This window comes from Rattus rattus, chromosome 6 (assembly GCF_011064425.1).
Source record: "Rattus rattus isolate New Zealand chromosome 6, Rrattus_CSIRO_v1, whole genome shotgun sequence".
NCBI classification, from domain to species: domain Eukaryota; kingdom Metazoa; phylum Chordata; class Mammalia; order Rodentia; family Muridae; genus Rattus; species Rattus rattus.
This window is the reverse complement of record NC_046159.1, coordinates 153,205,287-153,218,171: the sequence shown is the minus strand read 5'-3', so window position 1 is coordinate 153,218,171 and position 12,885 is coordinate 153,205,287. Positions and strand designations below refer to the sequence as shown.

Genomic DNA, 12,885 nt, shown 5'->3' with positions numbered 1-12,885 from the left:
TTTTATTATTTTTTTTTTCCTTTTTTTTTTCCGGAGCTGAGGACCGAACCCGGGGCCTTGCGCTTGCTAGGTCTACCACTGAGCTAAATCCCCAACCCAGGATTTTTATTTTTTTTATTTTATTTTTTTTTTCTTTTCTATTTTTCGGTGCTGGGGACTGAACCCAAGGCTTTGCGCTTGCTTGGCAAGCGCTCTACCACTGAGCTAAATCCCAACCCAGGATTTTTTTTTAACCATGTATACATTTGGTTCCTTCAAAGCTTCACTAAGCTGCAGTTCACAAATAAAATGTGTATATGTTGTAATCAGGGGGGTAGAGGCAGCTAGATTAGGAGTTTGAGGCCAGTCTGGGCCAGACCCTGTCTCAAAAAAAAGATGTATATGTTTATTATGTATACCATGTTTCTGACTTTTGCTCACTTGTTTTTTCCCCTGTTTTTGAGAAAAGGTCTTCCTATGTAGCCTAGACTTTAAATTCGCTATGCAACCCAGGCTGGCCTTGAATTTTCCTATCTCAGCCTCCCAAGTGCTGGTATTACAGAGTTGACCAACATAACATTTTGATATATGTCCACATTGTAAAGTGATGAAATGGAACAGAGCAAGGCTTGCATCACTTGTTTCGTATGTGTGGTGAGAACCTTTCACACCTACTCTTGACAGTTTTCATGTATGCCTAGTCGAAAGCTGGGATGCACTCTCCTCTCCAGCATCCGCATTGGTCATTGCCATACTACTCTGTTTCTGTGTTCCAGGTTGCTTATTTCTCACATAGTATCCTCTAGCTACTGGACTGACTTTGTAATTTAAAGCTGCTATGGGTTCTGAGTGTTATCATGCACACCTGTAATCTCAGCACCTGGGAAACTGAGGCAAGAGAATGGCTAAGAGTTTGATGTCAGTCTGTGTTACATAATGAGTTTAAATCCAGTCTGAGCTACATGGCAAGACACTGCCTCAAAGAAATAAACAGCAAAGGGTTTCCCCTTTGCTTATAGAAGCTTATAGAAGGAAGGGTCTTTGTGGTTTATGGTTCCAGACATAAAGGAGTCGTATCACTGTCATGGTGGGAAACATGGCAGTAGGCAGTCATGGCACTGGAGCAATAGATGAGAGTTCACATCTCACTCCATAAACCAGAAGAATAGAGAGTCAACTTAAAATGGCAGGAATCTTCCCTCATCAAATCACACCTTAGTCCCCCTCAAACAGACACAAACTGGAGACCAAGTATTCAAATGCCAGCGATTTATGGGAGACATCTTATTCAGACTGTCTCACTGGTATCATCAGTCTTTCGTTCTAGTTATGTTGGTGGGGGGAGGGGAGAAGGGGGTGAGAATGAATGTGTGACGCTTGATCACACACTATCACTGACTTCCTTGATGACTAGCAAAGTTGAATGTTCCCTTGTCATTTGTTAAGTTTCTGTCTGGTTAACTGGGTCTTGTTTTCCTACTGGGTTTTCTGCCTTTTTCTTAAATTGATCTTTATATATTCTGGACTTGAGAGTTTTGGTTGTGTATGCACATTATGAGTTGAGCTGACAACAATTTCTTTTACTCTATAAGATTGCCTGAGCCTTTTAGTGATATCTTTCGAGGAATAAACAATTCATTTGTTTGGTTTTTTTTTGTTTGTTTGTTTGAGATAGAGTTTCTCTGTGTAGCCCTGGCTGTTCTGAACTCACTCTGTAGACCAGGCTGGCATCAAACTTTGAGATCTACCTGCCTCTGCCTCCCAAGTGTTGGGTAAGATTTGAACATAATTCCAAACCTTGTTTATCTAGACAATTCTATAAAATAAAAGACACAGTACAAATGTGTGTTTTTCTGATAATCTTGACTTGATAATGGACTTTGTTTTTATTAAAAAATAAGCTATATATCACTCAAGTCACCATGCATTAATATATGTGTTGGCAAGAACATGTGTTTTTCATTTAGGTTTGTCTGTAGACTTTGAAAGACAGTGGGACCCAGGTTATGTGAGTTTGTGTTCTTTATTACTGAGTGAGAACACTATTGCCTGGCACCATAATGAGTGCTTTTAGTTGCACTATAAAATTTAATCCAAGAAACAGTCCTTGTAATAGGATGCATAGTTAACACATCTTTTCAAGTATTTTTCTCAACTTTAAGATGATCTTTTTTAAATTATACAATCTAAAGTAAAGAATGTTTGAATGTTTTACAACTGGCATTCCTGAAAGCTGAATGAAAATTGTAGAGGCAAGTTTTTATTATTTTATGATATTGATACTTTTGTTAGAATCTTGCCTTAAGGTTTGCCTGTGGACATTGGTTTTAAATGAATGTATAATTTATGTTTGCAGCTAATTTCCCAAGTAAGGAGTATCTAGCTGTAGGAGCACCTCTGTATAAAGTATTAAGGCTGAAATAAAATTAATTCAAATATCTCACACTTTTCTGTGTTCATTTTCAGGTTGAAGGTTTGGAACAAATGTGGAAAAATGTTCACCTCAGAGATAGGGGTTGTAGAAGAATGGCTGTCAGAATTTAAGGTAATAACAACTCTTCTAATACAGAAATTTTACCCTAAACAAACTTTGTCTGGGTTTAAATTCTAGTGGTGTTTTATATTTTATGTGACTACCGTATCATCTGTGGGAAAAGAATGCCGGACTGGATCGTAGTAGGAGCTATTTCTGCACAGTGATCTTTTGTGGAAGAGCAGTTCCTTTCCCCCAAGTCACTCAAAGGGCGTATTCATCTGCTTATTCTCCTCCTTCCATGTGACATTACCATGGCCATGAGTGTTGATGTCACTCCCCGTGGCCATCAGTGACCTGTTGTCAGACATGGGGGGAGTAGTGGGACAGCATGACAGATGGTAGAAGCAGCAAGGTATTTCCTAATCTCCACCAAGAGGTCTTTTTCTAGAAGGCTGGCGTGGGAGCTGTGTTAGTAGAGCTGACTTAGGCTTTGTGGTCTCACGAATGCTTCTCTGTGATAGCTAAACTGTGTTCCTTAAACCTGCCAACCCTTTCTTCCTCTCCCCGCGGAGCACTTCATCATCCTCAATCACTGACAGGAGCCCAGACATGGGGACAGACTTACAGTACAGTATCATCAGGGTCCCTGGCTTGCTGGGGGAAGGAAACCGTTGCCAAACAAAGGAAAAGATAAGGTTTGGATAGCATTTGGAGGAAAGGCATTTTAGGTGAAATTTAAATGAAGCCATATTTTGATAGGTTCATATCAAAGCAGGTCTGTGTGTAATATATATAACGAGTTTTCAGTCTAGCCTGGACTTGAAACTGAACTCAGGATCCTGGTATCTTGGTCTGAAGCCATCATCTGTGATGGAAACCAAGGCTTCTCCTCCTTGGCAGTGATTTAGACTCTCCAGGCAAGAGGGGCATGTGACGTTCTTATTGACGATACATGTTCAGATGACAGAGTTTGGATGATCTGTGGTTTCAGGCAGGGATTCTCAGTAAGGGTACAGTAGTAGTCACTCAGAGGAGTTGTGCCTACACGCCAGATGCTAAGCGATCATTAGAAAAGCCACATATGTGTCCTGCTAACCTGCTGGCTTTACTTGATTCTTTATTCTAATCCTCATGAGCACCAGACAGGCTGTGTTACTGTGTTAGTACTTATCGCCACCAATTGAGTGTGCGAAAGTTTCTTCATTCACCACGAAGCAGTGTGGAGTGCAGAAAAGTACACTGTTTGACACTTTTTGCAGATTCTAATATTTGGATTAAATTTTATATGTGCTTTACACTCGTTAGCTTTGTAATGGTCCTTAGGAGTTTTTAAGCTCTTCTCGGCTTCAAAGGTATTTATTTATATGTTTTGCTATACATTGTCATGATTTTGGAGTGAGGGCCAGTTGATGGAACTTTGCTGATTTAACTGTTGAGTACCTTTTTTTTGTCAAATGTGGGAAAGCCAACACAGCCAGTTACTGATTCCTTAAAAGGGAAGTGTGCAGAGAAGTATGTTACCTATTGGCCATTGGGGAGGGGGATGATTACGACCAGTGTTTAAGATCATAGTGCCTGTGTTAGCCCTGTGTAGGCCACCTTGACACAAGTGTAGTTACCTGAGAGGAGGGAAGCTTGGCTGAGAAAATGCCTTCATGAGATCGGCTGTGGAGCCAGGCCTGGTGGCCCACGCCTTTAATCCCAGCACTCAGAAGGCAGAGGCAGGCAGATCTCTGTGAGTTCAAAGCCAGCCTGGTCTACACAGTGGGTTCCAGGATACCCAGGGCTACATAGAGAAACCCTGTCTCAAAAACCAAAAGCCAAAACAAAACAAAACATTGGCTTGTGGTTCAGACTATAGAGAATTTTCTTCATTAGTGATTGATTGGGGAGAGCCCAGCCTATTGTGAGTGGTGCCATCTCTGGGCCGAACGTCTTGAGGTCTATAAGAAAACAGGCCAAGCAAGCCATGTGGAGAAAGCCATGCTTCCACGGCCTCTGCATCAGCTCCCGCCTCCATTTGGAAGTGTAAGCCAAATAAATACTTTCCTCCCCAACTTGCTTTGGGTCATGGTATTTATCACGGAGATAGAAACCCTAAGATAATGCCTATCTGCTAATTCTTTCCCATTCCTCCCATAGAGTTCAGATACCCAGGGAGTGCAGTAGCGAGGATAGAGAGGGCAGGCAGAAGTATTGGCAATAGTGTGTTCTGGTGTCTGAGGGGAGAGGATAGTTATCTGGTTAGCAAGAAGATGCAAAGAGGACTTGTGCAAGAGCTAGCTGGAGAGGCTGTGTTGGCAGATTAGTGCCACTGGGTAAATAAACATATATTAAGGATACAGGGATTCGATTTCACTCTGTCTGAGAAAGGCATTGCAAACCTGGAATGGAGATTGTCGTCGATAAGAAATCAGGGAGTGGAGTTAGACCAGAGTTGGAAGACGGGGTGTGAAGCGTGGGTTCTCAGATGCGTCAGATACATCCTGCACTTGTACATTTTTCTTGGTGCTGTGCCTAGAGGACCTGTGCGTAGTGGCACCCTCTCCCACAGCAATGTAACAAGCACCAAATCTTGCTTTCTAAATACCGTTGCTCTAAAAGCAACCAAGAGTATGAAAGCATAAGTATCCTCTAAGTCATGCTTTGTCATTAAGATGCATTGCTATGGCTTACAACATTTTGTGACATTTAAAAAAATTTAGTATAAAGATAAGGAAACTTTTCCATTGGGAGAGGGAGTGACAGAATCATAGGCCACAGGAAACAAAAAGTAATGGTAATTCCTTTCTCCCTGTTCAAATTAAATTTACCAAGCAAAACTCCAATCGATTTGTCTCTGTGATGCTGCGATGTTTGGATGCTCTCAGATTTATGTTATTACCAATTCAAGGGGTTTCCCATCCCTTGCTTACTTTGGTGAGCATTCTCCAGTATGTTAATGTGTGTTGCACTCAGCTGTTGGTTTGATAATGAAAGCAAGATTATCAGCAGTAAACCAAGTAACTCTAGGTAGAAGAATGCTTGGGAACAAATATGTTAAGTGACATTGGAATGAGACTACCTTTTCCAATTATTTGTGATACGAGACTATGTGTCTTAGTAAAGCATTTTAAGAAAGGAAATTTGTTTTGATTTTTAATTTCTGTATACATTATATATATACATATATATATACATTATATATATATACATATATATATGCAAAAAAAGCTTCTTATACCTTGGAGGTGGCTGTGCCACTGATGGGCACTGGAACTAACATGTGGATTCTGGGGTTCAAACTCTGGTCCTCTAGAGAATAGCAAGAACTCTTGATTTCTGGGCTGTCTTTCCAGCTCCCACTCTCCTCTTTTACTTTTTGTTTAAAAACCATTAAAGAAAATCCCATTATTGGCCTTTTGGGTTTGTTGTTTGTTTGTTTGTAGCACAACTGTGCACCATTATTGTAATTGACTGGGTGGGCTGAGTGAGCACAGGGCTGACTGGATCCCAGCGGCAGGGGTAGTTTACTGAGTAACCATTGCAGCTCAATGAGTAGCATCAGGGTTGCTGCAGTGCTGTGCCTGCTCACAGTTTGAACTCCTCCTTTCACAGTCAGACTCAGCAGCCTCCCAACAGAGACAATAGAGTTTGCTTCCTGTAAAGCTCAATCCAAAAACTTACACGCCATATAAACTCCTGTAAATTATTTTCTAGTGGACTGGATAGCTTGGGGTAGGGTAAGCTTAGGGGAAAAGGTTCTTGCCACCAAATTTGATGACCCGAGTTATAGCCTGGAATCCACAAAGAGAACTGATTACTCCCACTGATTGTTCTCTGACTACACACTAAATAATAAAAAATAAATGTAAAAGTTTAAAGTAAAATATTGTGCTTGTAGAAAAGCAGTGTCTGTACTAGCTAACATATTGTAGTAGTCTCTAGGTAGACACTTGGTCTCTGTAGTAGCTAAGGTGTTGGGAGTAGTCTCTAGGTAGACTGACAACATGACTGAATAAACTAGGGTCTCATGAATATTAAATATTTTCAATGACTTATTCATAAAAGAGTTTCAGATTGCTTTGTGTTTTTCTTAAAGCTCTCTATATATTATAGAACAGATTCTAGGCTCCTACGTTTTTCAGTTTTCTGATACTCAATGTGTGCTTAAAAATCCATTTTCATGTATGAAGCTGTTGATGGAGTTTGCCTGTTTATTGGATCTTTACCCATCTGCCTGTCTTCATTAATTCTGTTCCATCTAGTCTCATGCCACTCCTTACATTTTGAAGCCATCTGCCAAGTGGTACTTTAGTATGAAGCTTCTGTTTTCTTTAAAAATGTGCCAAGAATAATTTCAATTTTTTTATTTTCATCTCCATTCTGTGTTCAACAGTATGAGAAATCTGATAATTGAAAAGGCCAACAGTTCTTGAGTTCATGGAGTCCTTTAAGATCAGTTCTTCAAAGCACCATTTGTTTATTTTCATGGTTATGTATTTGCCATATGCATATGGGTGTTTTGTCTGCATACATGTCTGTGTACCGAGTGCATGTCTGGTACCTGCAAGATCCAGGAGAGGAGGTGTGACCCTTGGGACTAGAGAGAGAGCTGTGAGTCCTTACGTAGGTGCTGAGAGTAGGAACCGCGCCAGGTCTCCCGTGTTCCTGATGCTGAACAGTCTCTCTGTCCCCAGCCTAACACACCGTGAGCGCAGTAGTTAGACTCTCTCCCTCTGTAGGACGGTGACTGTCCTCATCCAGACTGTGAGATACTGATGGCATTTTGAGCTGTGTGTAGTTTTAAAGGCATTCTTTTTCTCATTTGTTAACAGAAGCCCCAGGACTCTATGCTTAACAGAGTTTGAGATTTTAGGAAAAAGATGTCCTTTTATCTCTGGCTATTTCTTTTTCTCTTTTAAAAATATTTTATTTAGTAATATTTATATATGCATGTGTGTTTTGATCAAATCCTTCCCCAGTTCTCTCCCCTGCAGTTCCTCTCCTATCCTTCTCTCTTACTTTGTGTCCTAATTTCATGTTTTTACCTTTAAAAATTAATTTAAATACCCACTGGGTCATTTAGCCCTGCCTGTATGTGTATGGATGTGGGACCATCTACTGGAGCATGGGCAGCCTCAGGGCCAGCATGCCTGAAGAGAATTGACTTTCTCACACCCCTGCAGCCATCAATAGCTAATAGCTCCTCAGATGGGGGCGGGGCCTCAGGCCCCTCCCTCTCCCTGCTAGGACTTTGGCTGCCTGATCTTGTGCAAATCTTGTGCTGTCTCAGATGCTGTGAGTTCACATGTCAAATGAGCCGTCATATCTGACAAACGCTGTTTCATGCAGACATCCCGTCTCTCTGGCTCGTACAGTCACTGTTGCAGGTTCAGTGTTCACAAGTAAACTATTGATGACTTTCCCCCCCCCAGAGCATAAAGCCTTCCTGCACCCTGAGAGCTAGGAAGTAAAGAAATGTCCAGGATGGTACAAACTTGGCTTTTTCATAGCCTATTACGTAGACATGTGGTATCTTTAGCAGTTGAGTTTTACCCTAAGTTCTAGAGGGTAAACAAGAGCAATGGCAACAAAACAAGACAACAACAAACAAACAAAAACAAACAAAAAACCACACACACAAACCACCAAAAAACAACAAAAACCCAAGAAAACAAAAAATAACCCTGGAATTTGGAGAGGGTTGTCTTTGTGACCCTATTAAATAACAGCTCAGAAGGGCATGGTGCATAGCCTGTATTGGGCTTTTTACTAGATAGCTGTGGCTCTCTAGGGGTGTCACTGTCCCCATTAGAAGGTAGCTCATTTTATATATGGCTATGGATACATTTTAGGAGACTTCTATGGTAGGTTTCCTTAGGACATTTCAAAGGCCTTTAGTGTTGAGAAATGGGGTGAGGGGTAGGAGGACAGGGGAAAGAGGGAGTGTGGGGAAGGATAAGTAACCCTGGAGCCTCTGGCTGACCCACAAAAAATACTCCATGTGCTCCTATAGACTGCACAGTGTGCTTCATTTGTTCTAGGGACAAAACAGTGTGCTTTATACATGTCTTTAAGCTTGTTTTAATGAGATTAGAAGTCTGATGCCTTTATATAAATTTTTCCAGTGTTAGGTTACTCTTGATTACATGACAGAGATGGAATGTTGTCTGGAGGTCTTTTGTTACTTGCTTTTGAAATACTGAAGAATGCCCTAATCTCTGCTGTATGGAGCAGTGCATGGAAACTGCTTTTGTTGTGGCGGCTGTTGGAGCTGTTGTTCTGGAGAATGGTGGAGGTTCCCAGATGGTTCACATTGACTTACCATGCTGGTAAACAAAACTTTCTTATTAAATTAGGAAATCCTAGTCACTGATGTGTCTTCAGGCAAAATATGACCTGTTTTTAAAGAATCCTCCTGAGAACAGACAATGGTAGTTCATTTCCTTCTGCCCCTCAGTGCTCTCCCAGCAGAGGTTTGCATCTGAGGCTTTTTGTGCAGTGATGGGGATGGAGAGGGGAAAGGACAGCTTTCCCTCAGGGAGGAAGAAAAGTAAGAACGAATCAAATAGCCTTGCTGTAAGAAGCCATGCAGCTTAACTTTCTGTGCATACTTACACACACCTAAAGCTGTGCGTTCCAGCCACAGCCATGTCAGATCAGGAAATACTGGGCGATGGTTCATGTGGAGAGTGCGTGTCTTAGCGTGACCGTTAGGAGTGTTAGTGGTGCTGTGTCTGCTGTGGGAATGAGTGAAGGGACCTGAGTGAGCAGTGACTTGGGGGACAAGCACTGCTAATGAGAGAAGGTTTAGAGGGTCCCTTTTATTTTTGTTACAGTAAATTTTCTCTTCAGTTTTTTCTGCCACCTTTTCACCCACAGTTATATGAGTTACTACTGAGAGTGTCCCTCTTTCTTTTTTTTTTTATATAAACAGTTGATTTACTCTAAACAGCAACACAGACAAAACGCCATATAAACACAAAGGAAGTGGTGCAGAATGGAGATGCTGGCCAACTTTGGATCTGAGGCTCATAAGCAACAGCCCAGGTTTCTGAGAAGGATGAGGGTAGGGAAGGAAGGAGGGACAGTGTGGTTCTGTCATACAGCCAGCTGGAGGCCAGAGCTCTGAACAGTGGGAAATATGCCTGCATCCGAGCGCGACTCGAAGAAACTAGCTCCTAGGGGCTTACCAAGTACAAAAGTTTATCATTTTACAGCAGTTGAAATACTGACATCAATATTAAAATAAAAGCAAGTTTTACTCAATAATCAAAAATACAAAAGATTGAATATGCCAGTGGCGGAAATGGAAAATGGCGCCAGCTTAACCCTCCCAGGCTACTAGTAACTGTATGGAGCGACTTAGATCTGCAAAAGGTTGTAAACAAGTTCCTGCCAAGCCAATCCCTTTCTCGGGCCTCTGCTTATGAGAGGGCAAACTTCTTCGCTTGTGCTTGAACCCTTTTCTCATATTCCACTCTGTTTTGGCAGTAAATTGTATAGGCCTCTGCTTGAACTGGGTCTTGAATATTTGGTTCATTTAGAAGGTCTTGTATTCCTAATAAGACCTGTTTGATCGATAGCTGGCCTCCAGTCCCTGTCTTCCTCCAGGATGGACAGGCCCACTGTGCCAGAAGGATACACGTTTGGATGAAACGGTGGTGGCTCAAATTTCCATTTTGGTGGTGAGGACGGATAGTCATCTTGGAAAAGCATCCGTAGCTTGAACAAGCCTCCTTCCCACGGAGTCCCCTTCTTTCCAGGGATAGCGCACTCCCAGTTCATCAGGTTCATCGTGCCATCGGAGTTCATTGTTGGGACAGCCACAAAGCCAAAAGGGTGGTCCTACCTCCAGGCTTTCCTCTCCTGCGCAAGTCGGTTGAGGGCAATCCCCGACATATTCAAAGTCCCTGGGCGACTGCAGCCCGGACCGTCGAGGCAGCAGAGGCCCCCTCTTTCTATTCCTCTCTCTGGGGTGTAGGGTCCCTGTGTGAAGAAGTAGTGCTAGCAGGCTATGGTTGATGGTCTGTGTGATGCTTTGTGTATGTTGGACCCAGCGAGTGGCACTATTTGGAGGTGTGGCCTTGTTGGAGTAGGTGTGTCACTGTGGGTGGGCTTGGAGACCCCCCATCCTAACTACTAGCAGACCTTAGATGAAGATGTAGAACTCTGAGCTTCTCCTGTACATGTCTGCCTGGATGCTGCCATGTTCCTGCCTGGATAATGGACTAAACCTCTGAACCTATATGCCAGCCCCAATTAAATGTTGTCCTTGGTCAGTGTCTGTTCACATGGGGAAAACTCTAAGACTGTCTGTATTATAACTGGCAGATTTAATTTGTGGTACTACAGTTCCGAGTTCTCAAGTTCTGAGGAGTCTAGGTATTCTGCCCAATCCACAGTGTAGACTCAGCACTGGCAGTAGCATGGAACTCAGGGGTATTTGGATCAGCTGGACTGTGGTGTATAGGTTAGACACATTATCAGATCCTCATAGACCTAAGGAGGTCCATCACTCCTGATGCTTTGAAGACAGAACTCCGTTTTTACATGTCGTTCAATTTTGTTTCTAATCTAAAACGCAGTTAAAGGTGAAGGTTTTTTTCATTTGTTTATAAATGCATGGGCTTGCATGCATGTGTTCCTGCGTGTTTGCATGTGTGTGGGTACACTTGCACATGTGGGAGTGCATGTGTAGGTCCACAGTTGAGATTAGGTATCTTCTTTGATAGCTTTGCACTTAACTAATGAGAGGCAGAGTCTCTGGTTGAACACAGAGCACACCATTTGGCTTTCCCTGGTAGTGCCCCGTCTGGGCTCCACCTACAGAACACTGGGGTTACAGTCAGCAGCATGCCTGCCCAGCATGCCTGCCCAGCATGCCTGCAAGTGGGAGCTGGAGATGCTAATTCCGGTCTTCACGTTTGTGCAGCAAGTGCGTCATGCCTGAGCATTGCCCTGGTCCCAGTGTGAGTTCTGATGGTGATTTACCCTGTTGGTAATAAGAGAATAAAACTATATTTTAATTTGTTGTTTAGTTATAATTTATTTCACATAAAATTCACTGTCTTAAGTAAGGATGCAGGGTTGATTTTATTTTATTTATTTTTGTTCTTGTTCTTTGGATATTTTTATAAAGTTGCACCAAATGCCAGCATGGAATTCTGGAAATACTGTGTCTTTTAGGCAGTGTTTCTTAGTTTCCCTCTCCCTGCTCTAGGCTGTGTTAATGACCCATATATATTCTTTTCTTTTATATGAATTTGTCTGATTTAGAATTTCATAAAAATAAAAGTTTTTTTCAATTTGTTTAGACACTCCCAGAAACATCTTTGCCAAATTATGCCACAAATTTGAAAGACAAGAGTTCTTTAGTTTCATCTCTCTATAAAGTTATCCAGGAGCCACAGAGTGAGGTAAGTACATTCCAGTTTGTATGAATTCAATTGATTATTTTTGTTTAATTATGAAATATAACACACATATGTAAGAAAATGTATATATCTGCAAAACAAAAATAAAATGAATTTCAGTGTATCATTGTCCAGAACAAAATCTAGAATCCTTACTGTATCGCCAAATCCATCTTTCTCTGTCTTCCTTCTCTGTGTGTCTGAGTCTCCATCGTCTTGAAATATCTAAGTAACTTCAAACAGTCTTTCTCCAGCAAATATTTATGTGCCTGCTGTAAGCCATCACTGTGGTGGGCATGAGGGGCTCAGAAAGCAGCGATCTTCCTCCTGAGAGAGAGAAGCGAGGCTGAGCAGCCGTGCAGGACAGAGTCTCGGTGGTTTACATGCTTGTTCCCTCTAACGGTCATCTGGGAACATACTTACCACTGCCACAGATACTAAGAGAGGGCCTGGGATATGTTTCAGTGGGAGAGGTCATGCCTAGCACATACTAGGTCCTGGGTTCAGTTCTTAACGTAAAGAGCAGGAGAAAACCCTGGGACAAATATGGGGTTGGTGCTGTTCGCAAGGTGAGCTGGTACCTTAGCTTTCTTACCCATCTGTCTTGTTGTGAGGTGATGCAGACTCTTGGTCTTGGACTACCTAGTCTGCAGAGCTGGGAAGGAATGTATTCTTTATAAGTTACCAGGTATCATAGCAACAACAACAATAAAAAAAAGAGAGAAAACAGAAACAGAGAGCAGACCATGGACAAATACAGACAAGTGACCCCAACACTCCTGCAGCAGGGAGGTGAAGGAGGTGCGGAGGTGCCAAGCATTCAGTGACCGCTGCAGTTTGGTCTGCTCGTGCCTTTCCTTTCTGGGACTAGAGGGAGGCAGCACTGGAATAGAGGGAAAGGGACCGAGTTGCATAATTCCTTTTGTTTTGAGTTTAGGAAAAGATGGGGCAGGTTTACACTCAATCACAGTCTCTCTGTCTCTCTGTGTCTGTCATCTGTCTCTGTGTCTCTCTTTGTCTCTCTGTGTGTCT

At 42.2% G+C, this 12,885-nt stretch overlaps 1 protein-coding gene and 1 pseudogene across 2 annotated transcripts in view; one reads left to right on the top strand and one right to left on the bottom strand.

Moving 5' to 3' along the window:
* Positions 1-12,885, top strand: part of Fam126a (family with sequence similarity 126 member A) — a 61,085-nt gene that overhangs the window by 20,870 nt on the left and 27,330 nt on the right. For both annotated transcript variants that reach the window (XM_032907108.1, XM_032907109.1), the window contains exons 2-3: positions 2,446-2,524; positions 11,755-11,856. In XM_032907108.1, the coding sequence (XP_032762999.1) occupies positions 2,474-2,524; positions 11,755-11,856 (153 nt within the window). In that variant the 5' untranslated portion in view covers positions 2,446-2,473. The remainder of the gene's footprint in view (positions 1-2,445; positions 2,525-11,754; positions 11,857-12,885) is intronic.
* LOC116904195 lies at positions 9,865-10,356 on the bottom strand (annotated as a pseudogene).